A 22,213-nucleotide genomic window follows, 5' to 3' on the forward strand; every position below is an offset into this window, starting at 1 on the left:
CTCTCTTCCTCCTTCACCTTCTCTCTCCCCCCTTCACCTCCTCTCTCCCTCCTTCACCTCCTCTCTCCCTCCTCCTCCTCTCTTCCTCCTTCACCTCCTCTCTCCCTCCTTCACCTCCTCTGCCCCCCTCTCCCTCCTCCACCTCCTCTACCTCCTCTCTCCTTCCTTCACCTCCTCTCTCCCTCCTTTACCTCCTCTCTCCCTGCTCCACATCCTCTCTCCCTTGTCCACCTTCTCTCTTCCTCCTTCACCTCCTCTCTCCCCCTCTCTCCTTCCTTCACCTCCTCTCTCCCCCTCTCTCCCTCCTCCACCTCCTCTCTCCCTCCTTCACTTCCTCTCTCCCTCCTCTCCCCTTCCTTCACCTTCTCTCTCCCTCCTCCACCTCTACTCTCCCTCCTTCACCTCCTCTCTTCCTCCTTCACCTCCTCTCTTCCTCCTTCACCTCCTCTCTTCCTCCTTCACCTCCTCTATCCCCCTCTCTCCCTCCTTCTCCTCATCTCTCCCTCCTTCACCTCCTCTCTCCCTCCTCCACCTCCTCTCTTCCTCCTTCACCTCCTCTCTCCCTCCTTCACCCCCTATCTCCCTCCTTCACCTCCTCTTTCCCCCCTTTACCTCCTTCACCCCCCTATCTCCCTCCTTCACCTCCTCTCTCTCCCCCTCTCTCCCTCCTCCACCTCCTCTGTTTGCCTCCTCCACCTCCTCTCTTCCCTTCTCTCCCTCCTTTACCTCATCTCTCCCCCTATCTCCCTCCTTCACCCCCTCTCTCCCTCCTCTCTCCCTCTTTTACCTCCTCTCTCCCCTTCTCTCCCTCCTTTACCTCCTCTTTCCCCCTATCTCCCTCCTTCACCCCTCTCTCCCCCTATCTCCCTCCTTCACCCCATCTCCCTCCTTCACCCCCTCTCTCCCCCTCTTTCCCTCCTCTCTCCCCCTCTCTCCCTCCTTTACCTCCTCTCTTCCCCTATCTCCCTCCTTCACCCCCTCTTTCCCCCTCTCTCCCTCCTCCACCTCCTCTCTCCCCTTTCTCCCTCCTCCACCTCCTCTCTCCCTCTTCCACCTCCTCTCTCCCCTTCTCTCTATCCTTTACCTCCTCTCTCCCCCTCTCTCCCTCCTCCACCTCCTCTCTCCCCCTCTCTCCCTCCTTCACCCCCTCACTCCCTCCTCCACCTCCTCTCTCCCCTTCTCTCTATCCTTTACTTCCTCTCTCCCCCTCTCTCTCTCCTCCACCTCCTCTCTCCCCTTTCTCCCTCCTCCACCTCCTCTCTCCCCCTCTCTCCCTCCTTCACCCCCTCTCTCCCTCCTCCACCTCCTCTCTCCCCTTCTCTCTATCCTTTACCTCCTCTCTCCCCCTCTCTCCCTCCTCCACCTCCTCTCTCCCCTTCTCTCCCTCCTTTACCTCCTCTCTCCCCCTCTCTCCCCCTCTTTCCCTCCTCTCTCCCCTTCTCTCCCTCCTTTACCTCCTCTCTCCCCCTCTCTCCCTCCTTCACCCCCTCTTCCCCCCTCTCTCCCTCCTTCACCCCCTCTCTCCCCAATGTTCTATATTATGACGCTCTTTTTTAAAGTCTGTTTCCCTGCAGACAATGAAGGCAGTAGAATTAATTATTGTCTTTTCTGAAGTATGTAAAAGGCGACTTTATAGTGAATTTACCATCAGGTACATTGATTTTCCTTTCCATTAGCCAATCAGCGCTGGCTGATTGGGAATTGTAGTGATTGCCCCAAAAGTTTAATGTACATAAATTACCTTTTTGCTTCTTTTTCTACAATTTCATTGCTAAATTTATCGGATTCAGCATTCAAAATCTGGCTTACAGTGGTAACTGCAGAAACCACCACCTGAGGAAACAAAGTACTGTGGTTACATGGTATACTCAACCTACTTATTATATGTAAATAATCCTTGATAGAGATGGACATTTCACTATTTTCATAAAAGATGGTATGTAAGGTTAAAGGGGAACAAATCTAACCTGGTGATGTGACCCTATTGCGCAGTGCTGTTAGCAGCCCATTAGGAGCGGGACAGTGCTCCTAACGGTGCTCCGGGCTGAAGATTTCACAGCTAACAGCATGGGAACGGCACAGAGGAGGAAGGTAAGGGCCCTATTCTACCAGACGATTATTGTTTGCATATTCGTTAACGATTAACGATCTCAAACGATCACTATTGCGAAAGACCTGAAAATGTTCACTCATTTCCATGGAACGATAATCGTTACTTATGATCGTAATTGCGATCGTTTTTTCTTCACTATTTATTCGCTATTGCGTTCGTATCTATTGCGAACGACCGAACAATGTCTTAAGGCCCTATTCCACGGGTCGTTTAGAGGAGCAATATCGTTCGTATTCGGCCGATATCGGCCGCTACGAGCGATATTCGTCCCGTGGAATAGAGTGCAACGATCAGCCGACATCGTTCATTTCGGCTGATTGTTGCAGTCGCTTGTTTTTCAACATGCCGCCGCTCCCCGCCGCCCCTCCCACACTCACCTGCTCGCTGACGCCACGTTAAATAGCGGCGGCAGCAGCGAGCGGGGAACAAGGAGCAAACGGGCGCTAATAGCGCTCGTTTGCTCCTCCAAACGACTCGTGGAATAGGGGCATTATTCAATGCGAACGATGTGCGAACGAGCAACGATAAAAATAGGTCCGGGTCTTATAAAGCGATCAACGATTTCTCGTTCGGTCGTTAATCGTTAACTGCATTTCAACCGAACGATTATCGTTTAGATTCAAATGATTTAACGATAATCTGAACGATAATCATCCGGTGGAACATACATACCTTCCTCCTCTGCGTCTCCTTTACAACAGGGACATATCAGCAGGTTAGATTGGTCTAACTTGATGATAGTTCCCCTTTAACCCTACTTTTGGCAGGACCAGCCAACTATCCAAATGATGGGAAAAAGAATGGTCAGGCGTGTTGGCTATCAACATGCCCACTCCTTTGTTATATGAGATGGGCCGTATTTGTTTGGCAGTGGCTTATACCCTTGGGGCCTGTGCATTGTGGCTATGTTTGTTACTTTGTTATACATGGTGCCAGGCAATGTTGAAGTTGCCAACATTTTGGGAAATTTATTAGTGAGGAAATAATAATACATTTCCATTAGGCTCTGTGTTAAAGGGGTACTCCAGCGAAAATCTTTTTCTTTCCGATCAAATGGTTTCAGAAAGTTATATAGATTTGTAATTTACTTCTATTTAAAAATCTCAAGTCTTCCCATACTTATCTGCTGCTGTATGTTCTGCAGGAAATATTTTCTTATCAGTCTGACACAGTGCTCTCTGCTGCCACCTCTGTCCAATACAGGAACTGTCCAGAGAAGCAGAGGCTTTCTATGGGGATTTGCTGCTACTCTGGAGAGTTCCTGACATGGACAGAGGTGGCAGCAGAGAGCACTGTGTCAGACTGAAAAGACATTTCCTGCAGAACATCCAGCAGCTAACAAGTATGGGAAGACTTGAAATGTTTAAATAGAGGTAAATTACAAATCTTTATAACTTTCTGAAACCAGCTGATTTGAAAGAAAAAGATTTTTGCTGGACAAACCCTTTAAGCATACATCCAGCATCATGTCTCCTACAGACTCTGGCATGGCTCTAATACTCTGCAGGGTTGCTGATAGGATGAACAATAGCTACAGTATCACACCAAACATTCTAAAGAGTCTTTACTAAATGTCTGCTTAACCCCAGGCTGGCTGTGACTTTGGTTCTACTGATTTGACCTCTGTCTTGTTTACCAGATGTAGTGACATCACTCAGGGGCTTCAGCTTAGAGAGAAGATCCAGCCAAGCCTGAGACAGCAGTATCTCTTACCTATTTCTATAATTTTCAGCTTTCTATCAGGTGTAAATTAAAGGGGTGTCCCACTCAAAAATAACATTTCATGTTGCTGCCCATGGTGAGACTAACAATTCCTTCCATACTTCAGTCTCCTTCACCCAGTTCTGAGCTGCTGCTTTCTGCTGAAGACACAAAAATCTGTGTGTGAGCTTTTCTCTTTGTCTCCCCCCCCCCCTCAGACAGCAGATATAAAAAAAAAAGTCCCTGAAAGGCTTTATCTGCAACATTGTATCTTCTTTGCAATGCTGGGAGGATTGATAACAGTGAGTTCATCAGCAACTTGACCTTAGAATAACCGTCCCCAGCTTTACAAAGAATGTTGCAGATAAAGCCTGCCAGGGACTTTTTTACATCAGTTGTCTCTGAAGGGAGGAGGGGGAGACAGTGAGAAAGGCTCACACACAGATTTTTGTGTCTTCAGCAGAAAGCAGCAGCTCAAAACTGAGGGAAGGAGACTGAATAGATAATAACAAATATGTCATAGAGGACAAATCACCATTCACATGGAGGGGATACTAAATACCTTGTTTCTCTGAAAATAAGACCTATCCGAAAAATAATCCCTACCCTCATATTTCGGTTTTTTGGAGAAGGATTGAAATATAAGCTCTAGTCAAAAAATAAGCCCTAGTTGCAGCACATTCAGCGCTGGGTAAGGAAATGTTAGCAGAGCATGTTAGCTTGGTATACTGTAGGTAGTCTATGTCGAAGCAGATGGCTTCATAGCTCCAGAGGGGTAAACTACAAATCCCAGCATGCCCGGCCAGATGTGTGGCTGTATAAGAGCTGTATACAGAGGCTGGGCTGTTATCTAGTCCCATCATGTGACATCCCATACAGAGATTATCATTATCACATATATGTTACCGTATTTCTCCAAAAATAAGCCCTTTTTCCAGAAAAAAAAAAATATATATTTTTGGGAAAACACAGTACAGAATATCTTTGTCATACGTTGCTCCCATAACTTGAAAGTTTGGCATCTGCTCACTTCATACATGAGTGAACATACATACCTCTTGCTCTTCTGAAGCGTTAGTGGAAACATCCAGGATTCGGTTTACAATCCTTATAGCATTTGAAATGTCGTCTGATTTTAGATTGTCAGGTTCGGAGGTAAGAATCTGTGCGGTTACAGCAATTTCCTTTGCGTTGTCTGTGTCAATCTCAGTCTACGAGAAACAAAAAACTATTAACTATTTATATCCAGACAGTTGCGAACAGTTCTAAAGTGGTGGATTCTGGAATCTCAACTTGCTAACATGCTTCATATTTTTCCTCTTAAAGAGATAGTTCACAAAAAAAAAATATTTTTAATCAACTGGTGCCAGAAAGTGCCAGAGATATAGGGGGACATTTGTCAAACATGGTGTAAAGTGAAACTGGCCCAGTTGCCCCTAGCAACCAATCAGATTCCACCTTTCATTTTACAAAGAGTCTGTGAGGAATGAAAGGTGGAATCTGATTGGTTGCTAGGGGCAACTGGGCCAGTTTCACTTTACATCATGTCTGATAAATCTTCCCCATAATGTCAGTAATCATTAAGAGGAGAAACAGTAACCGGCACTACTACGGTACTAAAATAATCCCGGTAGGAGAAGAGATAAGATTTTGCAAGCATCTGCGTCTGTAGAAGCGTACTTCCCATATGTGAAACAGCTGTCACGCTGCCGCACTAATTGAGAAGCTCTGGCGTCCTCATCATGCTCGTCCTGCACGTGTATTTCACAAAGATTTTAAAGAAGATTTAATGAAGATAAAGAAATTTTATTGGTGAGTGCCCTCTATATCTTCTATGTTTCATATTCATAGATTTGTAATTTACTTCTATTAAAAAAATCTTGTCTTTTAGTACTTGTGTATGTCCTGCAGGAAGTAGTGTATTATTTCCTGTTTGGAGAGCAGGAGAGGTTTTCTATGGGGATTTGCTCCTGCTCTGAACAGTTCCTGACATGGACAGAGGTGGCAGCAGAGAGAACGGTGTCAGACTGGAATGAGTACACCACTTTCTGCAGGACATCCAGCAGCTGATAAGTACTGGAAGACTGGAGATTTTTTTGTAATAGAAGTAAAGTACAAATCTCTGGCACTTTCTGACACCAGTTGATTTAAAATAATTTTTTTGGGGGTGAGCTACCCCTTTAAAGCTATCCCTACAGAGACACCGTCCTATGATCATGATCAGCCCCAGCTTCTTTGTCTGGTCAGGGAGTGAAGTGCATGGTCACGCACTTCATCTGGCAATGAATCATGATCACAAATCTGGTGTGAAGCTGGACAACACGTCAAAAGGTTGTAAAATGAGAGCAGCGCTTCAAATATCTTGAACATTGATTTTCGAAAATATTTTTTTCCTTGCAATTTTACTACTAATAAATATTCAATTTCTTTCAAAGACCAGGGAAAACATTTTCATTTGAATTATTTGAAAAAGGTCCTGATATTACTGGTATATACATATATGTTATATACTACTGTTATGATGCCCCCCTGTGTTCATTTGATTCAATCTCAGAATGTCCACCTAATGTGTCCACAGCTGGTGGTCAGGCATGCTCAGTAAGGGGCCGTATTATATGGCTCAATCACTATAGTAAACGAGCGCCGATATGCTAGATGGTTTACTGAGCCTATTACACGGCTCAGTTATTGTGCAGCAATCCCTGCTCCCCGCAGTTGCGGTACAGCTTTAGAGCCAGTCTCTGAAGTGACAGGACGCTGGTTGCGGCTGTCCCGTCCTGGCCAGTGATTGGCTGATCAGCCTGTAACTTCAGAGACTGCAGGTAGAAGTAAAGGGAACAGTGGGGAGCTTGGAGAGGTCATGTATGAAGTTTTTTATCTTATTTACAGATTCAGCCGCCGGCAGCCCATTACTATTACACGTAGCGATGCGCGGTACCAACCATTATTTTTCCTGTGTAAATAAGAACAGTTTGGACACACTCCCGGCCAGCTGTGGGGGGGGGGGGGGAGTGTGGGTGTTAGCACTCCGGCAGACAGACAGACACCTAACTTAAGCCCCTATTCCACAGGGCGACTATGAGGAGTGCTATTAGGGCTCGTTTGCTCCTCGTTCCCTGCTCGCTGACGCCGCTATTCCACACAGCAGCAGCGGGCGAGTGCGGGAGGGGCTGCGGGGAGCTGCAGGGGGGCTGCCTGGTTGATTGCTAGATCATCTGGGCAGCCCATAGAGGATAGCAGCGGTCTGCTTCCGCTGCTCCTACTTCACAGAGCGACGGCAGCAGATCGCTGCTATCAAAGTCGTTAGTTTTTCTACATGCTTGAAAGACAAATGACAGCAACGATCAGCCAACATGAACGATGTCGGCTGATTGTTGCCTTCTATTCCACGGGACGATTATCGGCAGTAACGGCTGATGATAATCGTTCCGTGAAATAGATCCTTTAGAAACAGAAATTTTTAAGTCAGGTGTGCTGTCTGTCTTCCGGAGTGCCCCTGGCCACATTACCACCTGCTCTATAACCAAATATCGGACAAGGCGGAGTGTTTATCGTTACCCTTCTGCCCACCACCCAGCCAGGCTATTTGCCTCAATTGATCTTCTTATTAGTTCTTTGTGTAAATAAATACTATGAAACGGCCATAAGAAAACCAAGAGGACCCTTTTCTAGTGCTCCTTTGTCTTCTGCACTTTGGAACATCCTGTTTCGCCTCATCAATAAGTAACCATGGAATAAATCCATTGGTAACATATTAGAATACTTATAAAATAATAAGGAAATAACATTTGCAGTACCGTATTGGCCAGGGTTTCAAGATTCTCATTGCAGTTTTGGAGTATAATGGATCCTAGAACCGGTTTCCCATTTACATTCATACACTGTATGGTCGCCTTGGGAGTGTTAGCTGGAGAAATAAGGGGAAGAAGCTACATGATGTTGTATTTTCTAATAGTTTGCAAACATATGAGGCAGAATCCAACTAACCAGTATAATAATAATAATAATAATAATAATAATAATAATAATAACAACCAACCTAGTGAGCAGCACCTTACAATAGAATACATGAATAGATAAACATATTAACAATTTAAACTAGGGGTATTACATAGATTAATTATTGTTGCTCCTTTTTCAGCCGATCACTCACTCCTGACATGCTTAAAAATCTTTGGGCTCTATTCCACCGGACGATTATCGTTCAGATTATCGGTAAATCGTTCGAATCTAAACGATAATCGTTCAGTTGAATAGCAGTTAACGAACGAGAAATCGTTGATCGCTTTATAAGACCTGGACCTATTTTTATTGTTGCTCGTTCGCAAAACGTTGGCAAATCGTTCACATTGAATAAGACGTCGTTCGGTCATTCGGAGTAGATACGAACGCAATAGCGAATAAATAGTGAAGAAGAAATGATCGCAAATATGATCATAAGTAACGATTATCGTTCCATGGAAATGAGTGAACATTTTCAGGTCTTTCGCAATAGCGGTCGTTTGAGATCGTTAACCGTTAACGATTATGCGAACGATAATCGTCCGGTGGAATACGGCCCTTTGACCGTCATATAATTAAGGGATGTGTTACTGACAACTGATTAAAGGGGTACTCCGGTGGGGGAATTTTTTTTTTAAATCAACTGGTGTCAAAAAGTTATGTAGATTTGTCCAGCACTTCCATTTAAAAGTCTGCGCTGTCCTGTCTCAGTCAGTGATTGGCTCAATGGGCTGTCACTGGTGGTGACGGCAGCAATTAGCGGGTGAGCCAGAGACACCGCAGGAGGACACCATGGGATCGCTGTGTGGTAAGAATAAGATGTTTATGTTTTATAAAAGGGCAGCACTATATAGAAAGTTCTTAAGTGCCAGAGTACCCCTTTAAGGTGCAGCCCTGTATTATTAGTGCACTCCTGTATTATTAGTGCAGCCCTGGATTATTATTGCACTCCTGTATTATTAGCGCGGCCCTGGATTATTAGTGTGGCCCTGGATTATTAGTGTGGCCCTGTATTATTAGTGCAGCTCTGTATTATGATTGCAGCTCTGTATTATTAGTGCAGCCCTGTATTATTAGTGCAGCTCTGTATTATGATTGCACCCCTGTATTATAAGTGCAGCTCTGTATTATAATTGCACCCCTGTATTATTAGTGCAGCTCTGTATTATGATTGCACCCCTGTATTATTAGTGCAGCCTGTATTATTAGTGTCAATTACAAAACCCACAGGCACTTGGCCCGGGGTACAATACCCCTTTTAACTTACAACTAAAGCCCCTAAGTAATAAAATGTAACTTTTACAAATGTTCAATTAAAAAATTAGTTGAATACATGGATGTCAATGGTTTAAACCACAACACATACAGTGTAGTCTAGTATCAATACAATGGGTTCCTCCCAAATGGGTATAACATATCAAAATGCCAAATTAGGTCAGACCCAATTTGGCATTTTGATATGTTATACCCATTTGGCTGGCCGAATTTCCTATGTTAAGTTTTTTTTCAGCCAGCACAAGTCTGAAAATCTGCCTTCAGGAGACTGGACCTGGATTTCTGGTAAGTTCAGCTTTGTTTTGCTTTATATCACATCTACTGTTGATTTAGATTTTGAAAGTTATAACGACAGTGACACTTTAAATGCATCACAAGAAGGAATATAGGCCAAAGGTCACAATTATTTGTCTGTATTTATATTTACAATTTTTAGCGCTGCCCTATTAAATAACATAGCTATAGAATAAGAAGTTTTACAATTTTTACAAAATGAGTTCTAAACACCACCCTAATACGACTTACCATTCACTGTAGTGGGATCGCAGCGCTCCTCGGAGTATCCATACAAGCCTATCAGAATATCTCCAAAAGTAAGGTATTCTTGGTTGGTGTAGTTTTGAAAACCTTTGCAAAAGTTTTCTAGAGAATAAAGAAGTTAATACAGTTACAGAACTAAAAGGAGAATCCTGCGTAGGGATTTTTTTTTTTCCAAAAGTGCCAGGGAGAGGGAGGATGAAAAAAATAAAATGCACTTACCTCCCTGGCTCCAGTGCTGTTGCCCGCATGCCGCCGCGCCAGTCCCCCCGGTTCCCGGCTGCTTCCTAGTTTAGAAATTGACTAGCTAAGCGGGCCTTGAACGTCACGTCCAGGGAACTGGAACACCCGTAAACGGGCACCAGCGCTGAAGCCGGGGAGGTAAGTGCATGTTATTTTTTATTTTTTTTCATCCCCCCCCCCCCCCAGCACTTTTGAAAAAAAAACTCCCTGCCCTGAATTCTCCTTTAACAGGGCCTTTGTTACTCCTCTTTGTTTTTTTGTCCTGGACACATTCTATAACAGTGTTACCTAGGTCAGTTTTTAATGCATCCATAGTCCTAGAATAATAACCATCACTACCCCTAAAAAGTTGCAGTATTGAAGTGACACTATAAACATATTCCAAAGAAAGATTTCTATTGTTCTACTTACCTATTGTACAAAGCTCCCCTGTATATTTATCTGGACAGCGGCAGCGCTCGATTTCACAGATGCCACCGTTTTGACACTCCAAAACACATGGTGGAGGAGGAGTTGGTGGTATAGGTGCTGACAAAATATAGAAGTCAATTGTAATTTACTATAGTAAAGGGGTTATCTAGTGGTAGAAAATGTTTCATATAATACTGCCCTGTGGGAAAACATGATAAATGTTTTATTCTTATTCTCCGTGCTTCCCCGCTGCCCAGCTGTGTTCTCTCCGGTGTCCCCCGCTGACTGCAGCCCCGCCACTTCAGAGTTACCTCGCCTTGGGAGTGACAGCCTGCTCAGCCAATTACTGACACAGGACAGGGGCAGTAGCCTAGTTGCCCCTAGCAACCAATCAGATTCCACCTTTCATTCCTCACAGACTCTTTGGAAAATGAAATGTGGAATCTGATTGGTTGCTACGGGCGACTGAGCCAGTTTCACTTTACACCATGTTTGATAAATTTCCCCCAAGGTATTTATAACAGGACAGTATTATATGAAAAATTTCCTACAGTGCAAACTACCCAGTATTACACATGGCTAAAGATGGCTGCTTAAAGGGAAACTAACAGCAAGCTAGAAACCTGATGTTATGTTCCCACAATGCACTGAGCTCTGAGAATCATTAGTTTAATTAATATGTAAATAGGGCAGTTTCGTGCACTGGGGGCAGGGCAACCACCCTCCGTGCACCTATCTGTTCTGCCCACCCCTCAATATGGATATACATCTGGCGTTATGCAGTGATGAGAGGTTGGAGGGACGTCACTGCAGAATGTTGCCTCTATATTCATGAGAAGAAGCCGGCTGATGGATGGTAGTCCCGCCTCCAGTGCGGCAAACTGTCTAATTTACATATTAATTAAAGTGAAAATTTTGTGATAATAGCGCTAAGGGGGGAAGGTTGGAAAATTACTGGGGATGAAATTCCCTGTCCCCTGGGGCCCAGTCTGTATAGCATGTCTGGTGCTAGGTAATAGAGTGCCCATGGGGGCACTGACAGATATAGGTTTAACAAAATAATAGTAAACTAGCCAAAAGGAATTCTTCATAGACTTGGGTAAGAACGATCCCTTGTATACAGTAATGAAATGGTGCATGTGAGGAGGTACCTCTTTTAGCAGATGGGGGGGGGGGGGGGGGGGGGGTTATAGCCAGACAATTTCTGTCATTTAGCCTTTATACTGATGAGATGGAGATGCTTCACTCACGAGATCTTCACTGGTTGATTCACAATTACTTTTTTATTTATTTTTAACATCTTATATTTTACCCTGTAATAAAAAGCTAAAAGACAAAGCTCCTGCTGTCAGGTTACTAAATCCACATTTCTTAATTCTATCTTTTTCAGGGCAGATGGTTGACAAGTATATTGCCAATATCACTATCATGGTTGTAACAAGAAATAATATAAGAGCAATTATTACCATTAGAATAGATTGGGATAATTAAGTACATCTATTCTTCATTCATTTCCATAAAATATAAGCAAACCAGACGATGGGTTCTAAGTAACGTCTACAGGCAGAGCATTGGATTAATTGGATCTATAGATTTGAAGGTCAGTCGTACATACCATGGTAGAACTGATGTATTAGATACCAGGTGAGGATAGAAGCGGCAGCGGCAATAACAGCACAGGTTACGATCCTAAATAAGGTGTACAGACACCGGCGCATAGTGAAGAGAATGACACAATGTGCAGCTATAAACTATAAAGCTATGAACATGCCCTTTATGACTTCACGTTCTGCTGGGATAATGTTTAAGCCGACTGGATTCCTTATCTGTCATTTATGTGATAATTATACAAATAGACTACAGAGTGACATGATCTGGTGGCGGTCGGTGCCCGGAATATTCTCTGGTAGTGGCTGCCTGCAAACATAGTAAAGGGGAGTGAGAAACGGATTCATCAATGATTTGTATTACCTCAACCAGAGGTGTCAGAAATCACTACCCCTAAAGCCTTCTCTACTAAAGTGTTCTCTAACGCAGAACTGTCAATACAATATATATATATATATATAGTTATTTTACACATTTTTTTTAGATTACGTTTCTAAACTATTATTTTTAAGGTTATTTTGAAGATCATTTCGGTGCGTGTGTACTGCTGTGTACTATATACTGTCAGTTAAATAGCTGGCAGACCCCTGGTTGACTAAGGGAACCCTGCAGTTTGAGCCCCATGATCTCAGCAGTTGATATTAGAGATGAGCGAACCGGCTGAGGTTCGGGTTCGTATGAACCTGAACTCTCGGCGTCTGATTCCCGCTGTCTGCCCGCTCCGTGGAGAGGGTGGATACAGCGGGAGGACCGCCTAGAAAACTGGGATACAGCCTATAGCTATATCCCAGTTTTCCAGGCGGTCCTCAAGGTTGAATCCACACTCTCCACGGAGCGGGCAGACAGCGGGAATCAGAAGCCGAGAGTTCAGGTTCATACGAACTCGAATCTCGGCCGGTTCGCTCATCCCTAGTTGTGATCCTTTGGACTCTACTTCTGAACTCATGGAATCCCCCTGACATAAACGTACATCATGGTCAGGGACATAACTAGGAAATATGAGGCCCCATAGAAATAAACTGTACAACCCCTCCCCATAGTCACATAACCCAGCACAGTCCCATGGCATGCTGTTCTACCAGATCCCTGGCACACAAGTAACATCACTGGCACACCGGGCAGCTGGGAGAATGGAGAATGGAGGGACTGTGCCAGGTCATGTGCATGAGGGGGAATGGGCACAAGAGAGACTGGCAGGTCAGAGAGCTACCATGGACCATGGAGGCAGACCACATTCCTCCGGTGGGTCCTGGGCCCCCCCCTGCAGCACGAGCCCCGTTGCAGTTGCAAGGTTTGCCTCCATGGTAACTATGCCACTGGTCACAATGATCATATACATAAGGGATTATAATAATAAAGCGAAACTAAGTTTATTGGAGAAAACTGTACAACTAATACAAAGCTCTAGTGCCCTGTTGGGTGCCTTTAGCTTGGATACAGGATGAGATACAGTTCAGTATAGGGGACACTGGTTGTGTATTACACCCATAGGAGTTTCAGCTGTGCCTATAGTTCTTGCACACTTATAAATCGCTAAGGCCGGCTCGTCATAAATGCTCAATTAGTGATAAATTTGACAACTACTTAGTAATGAAGGGGCCGCAAGTGTCTGGATGGTAGACAGGGAAACTGTGGGAGCTTGTTGTGCTGGTCAGAAGATCAAACAATCCTCTCTACTGGTTTGTGATCTCGTATAACCATTGCTCTCAGCACATCCTGACAACTTAAAGGGAATCTCTCACTCGGTTTATGCTGCCTTAAATAAGGGCAGCATAAACTAGTGACAGAAATGCTGAGCAGGTTGGTCAGATTTACACCATTTTGTTCAGCCGTTCTCCAAATATGCAGGAGAATAGGATTCTTGTCGCACCCCTCCCCCTGTCCTACAGCTGCTGATTGACAGCTAACTACCTATACACAGCATGGATAGATAACTGCCAATCAGCAGCTGGTGGATGGAGTTTTCTGCTTCTCATGAATATCCAGGACTACTGGGCTCATGCACATAATGGAGAGGACTACTTAGTGTCCATGTTATTCATGTTATTTATGCTACCCTGAGATAGGACACCATAAACCTACTGACAGAGTCTCTTTATAGATAACAACTTATATAATGGACAGTTTGTTAAAATGTCTAGCCTGTTTCTTTTATTCCAATAATTTGCTCTCAAAGTCTGTCAACTGGGCAAAATATCTTTAATTGTATTTCAGAGCCATGTGTAGCAGTGAGCGATCTCCCACCAAGGGGTACACTACCCAAAAGTAACCTCCAAGCGCCTTTTCTTAAGTATGTGGGGATGCAGTTTTATGCCATCTTGTGGCAAAACCTTGGGGGACATTTACAATGTGATGTTCTCAATTTTTTTTTTATAGCTGCTACAGGTTATACACCTCTCTATTCTATGTAGGTGGGAAAACTTGCACAATCATGAGTATCCAATACTTATTGTCCCCACTGTATATGACCTAAACACATATAAAAACATACAGCAAGTTCTAGTTTGCTAATAACTAATAATAATAAGAGATATCCTACCATTGCATGGACTGCAAGCTATACAATGGTTGTATGTGAAATCTGGAAGTTTGTGAACTTTAACCCTGATTTATTGCAGGCTGTTATAGCGTATTATCAGCTCCTTGTGCTGCGTGCTCTCTGGAACTCGTCTTTTAATAATTAGCAGGACCCGGCAGCCGATCCCTCACTCGTCCTTAGACATCATCATCTCACAAATAACTGATCACAGCGGGTCTCACTGTGGCATATCCTCTCTGTTAGGGTACAGGATCGTGTGAGTGGCTCTTGAGCAACTTCATATATACATCTTTATATTATTTGTTTTATTGTGCCATTACCTAGCTGGACTTTTGTGATCCCGCACATTATCATGTAGCAACTTGTTTGGTTCATGTTGTTCCCTCATCTGATTTTTTTAGACCTACCGGGGGCCACCCTAGCCTTTAGTCCCCTGATGAACCCATACAGTGGGGGGAAAGGCGTCGGGACTTAGTGATAGCGCAGAATGTCATATATTTTGATGTTGAGTGTTTATGTTTGCTATCTTATGAGCCAGATCGCTGATCTCAGGGAGACAAGCCAAAGATAACACCGCAAGCTGCTGGTTAAAGCGCTCAAAGCAGTGAACTCCTAGGTGCATTTCTCTCTGGGAAACATGAATATGCAAAAGAAGAACCAGTGGAGCCTCATTTAAGAGTCTCAAAACACAGGACTAGCCAGATATCCCTCCGGAAAGGACCCAGCCAAGGGGTGGCTCCTGTAGGGAAACCACCAAAACCACCATATTAAGTGGCCCTATAAGTCAATGTAATGACAAGGGGAAACACTGCATTGAGCGTTTTAACTGGCAGCCGGCAGTGTTGTCGTTTGGCTGGTCTCCCTGAGTTCAGCGATCTGTTTCTCTTATGGCTCTACTAGGCATTGCTCCCACCTAGCCAGAATTCTGCTCCACACTGATGAGGGGCAACACCCCGAAACAGCTGTCTGTGGATGGTTACCTTGCCTTGGTTTTTCCTTGTCATTACATTGACTTAGGGTACTATTACACGGAACAATAATCGGCCGAATTGGCCCGATTCGGCCGATTATCGCTCCGTGTAATAAATGCAACGATCAGCCGATGACAACGATCATCGGCTGATCGTTGATATAGGTTAGACCCTGTTTTTGTCGGGCGCCGACCGCGCACCGCTACGTGTAATGGCGGTGCGTGGCCGGCGACTAACGATATACATTACCCATCCACGTTCCAGGGCTGCTCCTGCCGTCCGCTTCTCCCGGGGTCCTGCGCGGGCTCTAGCTTCACAGCGGCCTGTCAGCTGATAGGCCGCTGAGCCAATCACAGGTCGCAGCGGTCCCGGCCTGTGATTGGCTGAGCGACCTACCAGCTGAAAGGCCGCTGTGAAGCTAGAGCGCGCACGGGACCCCGGGAGAAGCGGACGCAGGAGCAGCCCTGGAACGTGGATGGGTAATGTATGCCAGTTTAGCAAGGGCTGCAAGGACATCGGTAATGATGTCCTTGCAGCTCTTGTTAAGCGATTATCGGGCTGTGTAATAGGCCCAGTAAACGAGCAACGATCTAGCAGATCAGCGCTCGTTTACAGGTATTATTGGGCCCTGCTCGGCCCGTGTATACCACCCTTATAGGGCCACTTAATATGATGGTTTTTGTGGTTTCCTTACAGGAGCCGACCCTTGGCTGGGTCCTTCCCATAGAGATATCTGGCTACTCCGGTGTTTCGAGAATCTTTAATGAGGCTCCACGGGCTCTTCTTTTGCTATCTAATGAGAATCTTTGGTAAAATGTTATAGAATAGCTGTTTGCAAAATAAATGTTTAGCTATCCCATGTGCATGGCCAATAGATGTACTCATGGCAGCAGGAAATCCCAACAAGCCTTACTCAAAACTAAACCCTGGCACCAGGAAAGTGTCAGGGAGGTGGTCTCTCAATCTTATCCCCGCCCTGCTTGGCTTCATTGATAGGCTTCTTCCTCCGTTGTGTACAGAGACCTATCAAGCAATGCAGATGGGGAATATCTGAGGAGATCCTGAGATCACATTAGTAAAGCTGTCTAATTCACAAGTCTTAGACACAAAGACGTTCACACCGGCGTTTAACTCTTCATATTGCACGCTCTTTTATTAATAAAATGAATCCATTTGGGCAAGACAATAAAACAAAGATGGAAAGGTTTCCTGAGAGTAGTTCTTGGAGTAGACAATATTACTTTGTACAGCTAACATAAAAATATACAGCATGAACAATCCCCATACATGATATTATATAATTGTCTAGGGAAATGCTGGTGTGTCGCGTACAGTGTGAACACGACGCGTGGATATATACAAGTCACCTCTGAATCAACACTTCCATTGGTCCCTTATTAGGATACATAGTAGCAAATCTTATCACAATAATTGTATAGTAGAAAATAGAATCTTTGTATTTACAAAATAAGGGGGAGAAGGGCATGACTGCTATCTTTGGCATCCTGTAAATCACTGGGTCACGTATCCCCCTCCCAGGCCGTACAATGAATATAACACAATGGATCCATTTCTCCTAGCACATAATATATTATTGAGTGCAAATGTGCAGTAACCTATAGGAACCCAGACTACTGCTTAGATATACAGGCAGATAAATAAATTACCAGACTAGGAATAAGTGATGCACCATGTTGGGATTACTACCCCATATATATTGGTACAATGTCCAGATGACACTCAGTATGGGTCCATTTACACAGAAATATTTGAAGCCAAAGATTTAAAGCCAAAGCCAGGAATGGATTTGAAAAGAGGAGAAATCTCAGGCTTTCCTTTATGACCTGATCTCGGTTTATAGTCTGTTTCTAGCTTGGTCTTCAAATCTTTGGCAGATAATCTGTCAGATAATCTTTCTGTGTAAATGGACCCTTAGGCCCCCTTCACACGTCCGGAAAAACCACCTGGATTTCTTATCAGGAAATCCGGACGGATTTCCGGACCCATAGACTTACATTAGTCATGGACACCCTTCTAGATTTTTCCTGAAGGGTGTTTGTCTGGAAAATAGAACCGGATTTTTTAGAACCGGTCCTATTTTTGTCCGGAATACCGGCCCGGACACCTCCATAGAAGTCTATGGGAGCCTTAAAATCCCAGGCGCGTTCCACTCACCCCGAACTCCCGGAGTGCCCAGGCCTCCTGCTGCCTCCTGTTGTAGTTTGTAGTTTTGCAAGCTGTGACCATCCGGTTTGCAGAACTACATCTCCCATCATGTCCTATTTTTTCTTCTGATCAGGAAATCCTAAAAGCTTTTCCTGATGGTTTCCTGAAGGTAAAAACAGATTACTGTCAGGAAATCCTGATGCTTTCCTAATGCCATTTGAGGCCTCCTGATCAGGATTTTCTGACAGTAAAAACACAGACGTGTGAATGGGGCCTAAGGGTATGTGCTTTGCATTCTTATTGATAATATCTTCCATAAATTGCTAAAAAATAAATAAAAAACAATTCCATCTGTATCTGTTATGTAAGAAAAACATGGTACATATAGGGGATATGCAGATGCTACTATGTAGCTATCTTATGAAATGTTTGTAAAATTCACTAGACTCTTATAATGGTCCAGGTCCAGTCTATATCAGAACAATTATAAATATTAAAAGAAACCTCAAACTAAAAACCATATGGCTGGTGGGGAATTTCCAGGTGCTGGGGTCACAACATAAGACCCTCTAAATCTTATAGCTGTGTGATCCAAGCTTAGGGCCTTGTTCACACTTTGAGAATGTAGTCAGTACTTTTCATTTGTATTTTGATGTCTAAGGACATCATAACTTAAAGGGGCACTCCGGCAAAAATCTTTTTCTTTCAAATCAACTGGTTTCAGAAAGTTATAGAGATTTTTAATTTACTTCTATTTAAAAATCTCCAGTTTTCCAGCTGCTGTAGGTCCTGCAGGAAATGGTGTTTCATTTTCAGTCTGACACAGTGCTCTCTGCTGCCACCTCTGTCCATGTCAGGAACTGTCATAGCAGTAGCAAATCCCTATAGAAAACCTCTCCTACTCAGTTCCTGACATGGAAAGAGATGACAGCAGAGAGCACTGTGTCAGACTGAAAGAAAACACCACTTCCCGCAGGACATACAGCAGCTGATAAGTACGGGAAGACGAGATTTTCAAATAGAAGTAAAGTAAACTAGACGAAGGGGACAGAAGTATAATAGAGGAGGAGGACTTCTGTCCCCGACCAGTAAAGACAAATAAGTGTATTCTGATTTGCGAAAGCGCAGTGGTTAGTGCTGTAGACAAAAAGGTTGGTGCAGTTGGTGCGGTTATTGGTGCTGTAGATGCAATGGTTGGTGCGGTTATTGGTGCTGTAGATGCAATGGTTGGTGCGGTTATTGGTGCTGTAGATGCAATGGTTGGTGCGGTTATTGGTGCTGTAGATGCAATGGTTGGTGCGGTTATTGGTGCTGTAGATGCAATGGTTGGTGCGGTTATTGGTGCTGTAGATGCAATGGTTGGTGCGGTTATTGGTGCTGTAGATGCAATGGTTGGTGCGGTTATTGGTGCTGTAGATGCAATGGTTGGTGCGGTTATTGGTGCTGTAGATGCAATGGTTGGTGCGGTTATTGATGGTAAGGAAGATGCTGTTGGTGCGGTAGATGAAGTTGGGAATAAAGGTATTATGAAACAAGATCTGTGAGCTGACGGCCATTATGTCTAGAGATGATTTGGACCTTGTTGCTGTAACAGAGACCTGGTTCAAAGAGTCTAATGATTGGGACATAGTTATACCGGGATATATTTTGTACAGAAAAGATAGAGCAGAGAGAAGGGGAGGCGGGGTAGCCATTTATTTCAGGGATAGTCTTAAATCGACAGTCATCCAAAATACATATAAAGAGCTGGAGACTCTCTGGGTTTGTATGCAGTCCAAAGAGGGATCTGTTATTAGAATCGGTGTTGTCTATAGACCTCCGAGGCAAAGTGAGGACTATGATAGCATGCTGATGGATGAAATTACTAAAATGTCATTAAAGGGGGACATTGTAGTTATGGGGGACTTCAACATGTCGGATGTGGGTTGGAATATCCCTTCTGCACTTACATGTAAAAGCAAGAATATAATAGAGACCAGACCCTTACAGGGGCATCTCTAAAACAGCTAGTGAAGTCACCTACCAGAGGAGAGAACATTCTAGATTTAGTATTTACTAATGGGGATCGGGTGTCTGAAGTTAGAGTGGAAGAAAATCTAGGTTCCAGTGACCACCAGTGTCTATGGTTTGACGTACAAACTGACTACGTCCAATCCCATACTACAACAAGAGTATTGGATTTTAGGGAGACAGATTTTAATAAAATGGGGGAGTATTTAGATAAAGAATTAAGAGGGTGGGATAAAACATCGGGAGCGAGCACTCAGTGGGCAGAATTAAAAAATGCCATATTAAAGGCAACTAGACTATATGTACGAGAAGTTAGCAAAAGTAAAAGGAAGAAGAATCCATTGTGGTTTACTAGAGAGGTTAAGGCCATTGTAAAAGGAAAAAAGGCAGCGTATAGGAAGTATAAGGAGACTGGGAATGAAGCTGACAGAGAGACGTATAAAAGTATACAGAAGGAGGCAAAGCAGATTATAAATGCTGCTAAAGTCTCAAAAGAAGAAGAAATGGCAAAATCTGTTACTGCTGGGAATAAAACCTTCTTCAGATATATAAGTGACAGGAAGAAGAAGAAGAATGGCTGCAGCATTACTAAAATAAGTAATGGGGAGAATACGTTTATTGATGGAGATAAGGCGGTCGCTGACTATTTGAATAGTTACTTCTGCTCAGTATTTTCAGAAGGAGGCCTTCACAATCACAGGATGGTTGGACACAGCATTGCCTCCAGCTATATGGGTTCGGCTCCAGTATTTTCAGAGGCTGAAGTTGCAGAGGAACTTGCCCGTTTAAAGCTGAATAAGGCGATGGGTCCAGATGGCGTCCATCCCAGGGTTCTTAAAGAACTCAGATCTGTGATTTGTATAACCAATCTTTGCTAACAGGAGATGTCCCCGATGATTGGAGAACGGCCAATGTTATACCAATCCACAAGAAGGGGAGTAGAGAAGAGCCCAGTAACTACAGGCCAGTGAGCCTGACATCTGTAGTAGTGAAAATGATGGAAACTCTTCTAAAAAAGAAGATAATGGATCACCTAAGAATCAACAATTTGATGGATCCAAACCAGCATGGCTTTACTGAGGGCCGATCATGTCAGACTAATCTCATTGATTTCTTTGATTATGCCACAAAAGTGCTGGATGAAGGTGGTGCTGTGGATATCGCCTATCTGGACTTCAGCTAAGTCTTTGATACAGTTCCCCATAAAGAGCTGGTAGAGAAGTTGGAGAAAATTGGACTTAATCCCTGGATAGTTCAGTGGATTTGTGGTTGGCTGAAGGAGAGATATCAGAGGGTTGTTGTTAATGGTGAATATTCCGAGCAGAGATTGGTTACAAGTGGTGTGCCACAAGGGTCTGTTCTGGGTCCTATTCTTTTTAATATGTTTGTAAGTGACATAGGAGAAGGGTTGGTAGGTAACGTTTTTCTGTTTGCTGACGACTCAAAAGTGTGCAATAGGGTTGATATTCCTGGAGGTGTCAGTAATATGGAAAATGATTTAGCTTTGCTAGATAAGTGGTCCAAACAGTGGAAATTGAAGTTCAACGTTTCCAAATGTAAAATAATGCACTTGGGGAGGAGGAATCCTTTATCCGAGTATCACATCGGCAGTACTGTGTTGGAAAAGACTTCAGAAGAGAAGGATCTAGGGATAGTGATTTCTGACAGCCTTAAAATGAGTCACCAGTGCATCCAGGCGGTGGGGAAAGCAAATCATATGCTGGGCTGTATAGCTAAAGGTATAACCAGTAGGAAGAGGGAGATTGTGATCGCGCTGTATAGAACTCTGGTGAGGCCACATCTGGAATACTGTGTCCAGTTCTGGAAACCTCATCTAAAAAAAGACATTGATAAAATAGAACGGGTCCAAAGACGGGCTAGAAAAATGGTGGAGGGTGTAAGGCATAAACCATATCAGTAAAGACTTACAGATTTGAATCTGTATAGTCTGGAGGAAAGACGGGAAAGGGGGGACATGATTGAAACCTTTAAGTATGTTACAGGACTAAATAAGGGTCAGGAGGGAAGTGTTTTTAGGAAAAAAACTGAGCTCAAGAACAAGAGGACACAGTGAGAGGTTAGTTGGGGGAAAGATCAGAAGCAATGTGAGAAAATATTATTTTACTGAAAGAGTAGTAGATACCTGGAACAAACTTCCAGCAGAGGTGGTTGGTAAATCTACAATAACAGAATTTAAACACGCCTGGGATAAACATACATCTATCCTCAGATAATAAGAAAGAAAATACTAAAAGGGCAGACTAGATGGACCCAGTGGTCTTTTTCTGCCGACAATCTTCTATGTTTCTATAAATCTATATAACTCTTATAAGAATTTTTTTGTCGGAGTACCCCTTTAATGGAGAATTTTGCACTCTATCATATTTATAAATGGTGTGGACACGTCCTCAATGGAGTGCTGTAAACATTTTCAGCGTGATATATCTAAAGTAATCGGGGCCAAATACTACCATGAACTATATAGGTAGATGGTAACGGGAAGGGCAGGTCTTGCGGAGTCTTGAAGCTAAACAATACATATTTGGTCACTATACGGAGTGTTACACATGAACCTATAGTGTTATACAGTACGTGGGATATGGGTTAGAATCCTAAACAATGATAAGGCTTCTTAGA

At 43.7% G+C, this 22,213-nt stretch overlaps 1 protein-coding gene across 2 annotated transcripts in view; it reads right to left on the reverse strand.

Annotated features, from left to right (window-relative positions):
* ADGRG7 (adhesion G protein-coupled receptor G7) overlaps positions 1-12,015 on the reverse strand; it is a 45,442-nt gene extending 33,427 nt beyond the window's left edge. For both annotated transcript variants that reach the window (XM_069944762.1, XM_069944761.1), the window contains exons 1-6: positions 11,898-12,015; positions 10,283-10,399; positions 9,617-9,733; positions 7,612-7,721; positions 4,870-5,025; positions 1,742-1,833 (exon numbers count right to left, since the gene is read on the reverse strand). In XM_069944762.1, the coding sequence (XP_069800863.1) occupies positions 1,742-1,833; positions 4,870-5,025; positions 7,612-7,721; positions 9,617-9,733; positions 10,283-10,399; positions 11,898-12,000 (695 nt within the window). In that variant the 5' untranslated portion in view covers positions 12,001-12,015. The remainder of the gene's footprint in view (positions 1-1,741; positions 1,834-4,869; positions 5,026-7,611; positions 7,722-9,616; positions 9,734-10,282; positions 10,400-11,897) is intronic.
* Positions 12,016-22,213: the final 10,198 nt, after the last annotated feature.

The sequence above is a fragment of the Dendropsophus ebraccatus genome, chromosome 11, assembly GCF_027789765.1.
Source record: "Dendropsophus ebraccatus isolate aDenEbr1 chromosome 11, aDenEbr1.pat, whole genome shotgun sequence".
In the NCBI taxonomy this organism is placed as follows: Eukaryota; Metazoa; Chordata; class Amphibia; order Anura; family Hylidae; genus Dendropsophus; species Dendropsophus ebraccatus.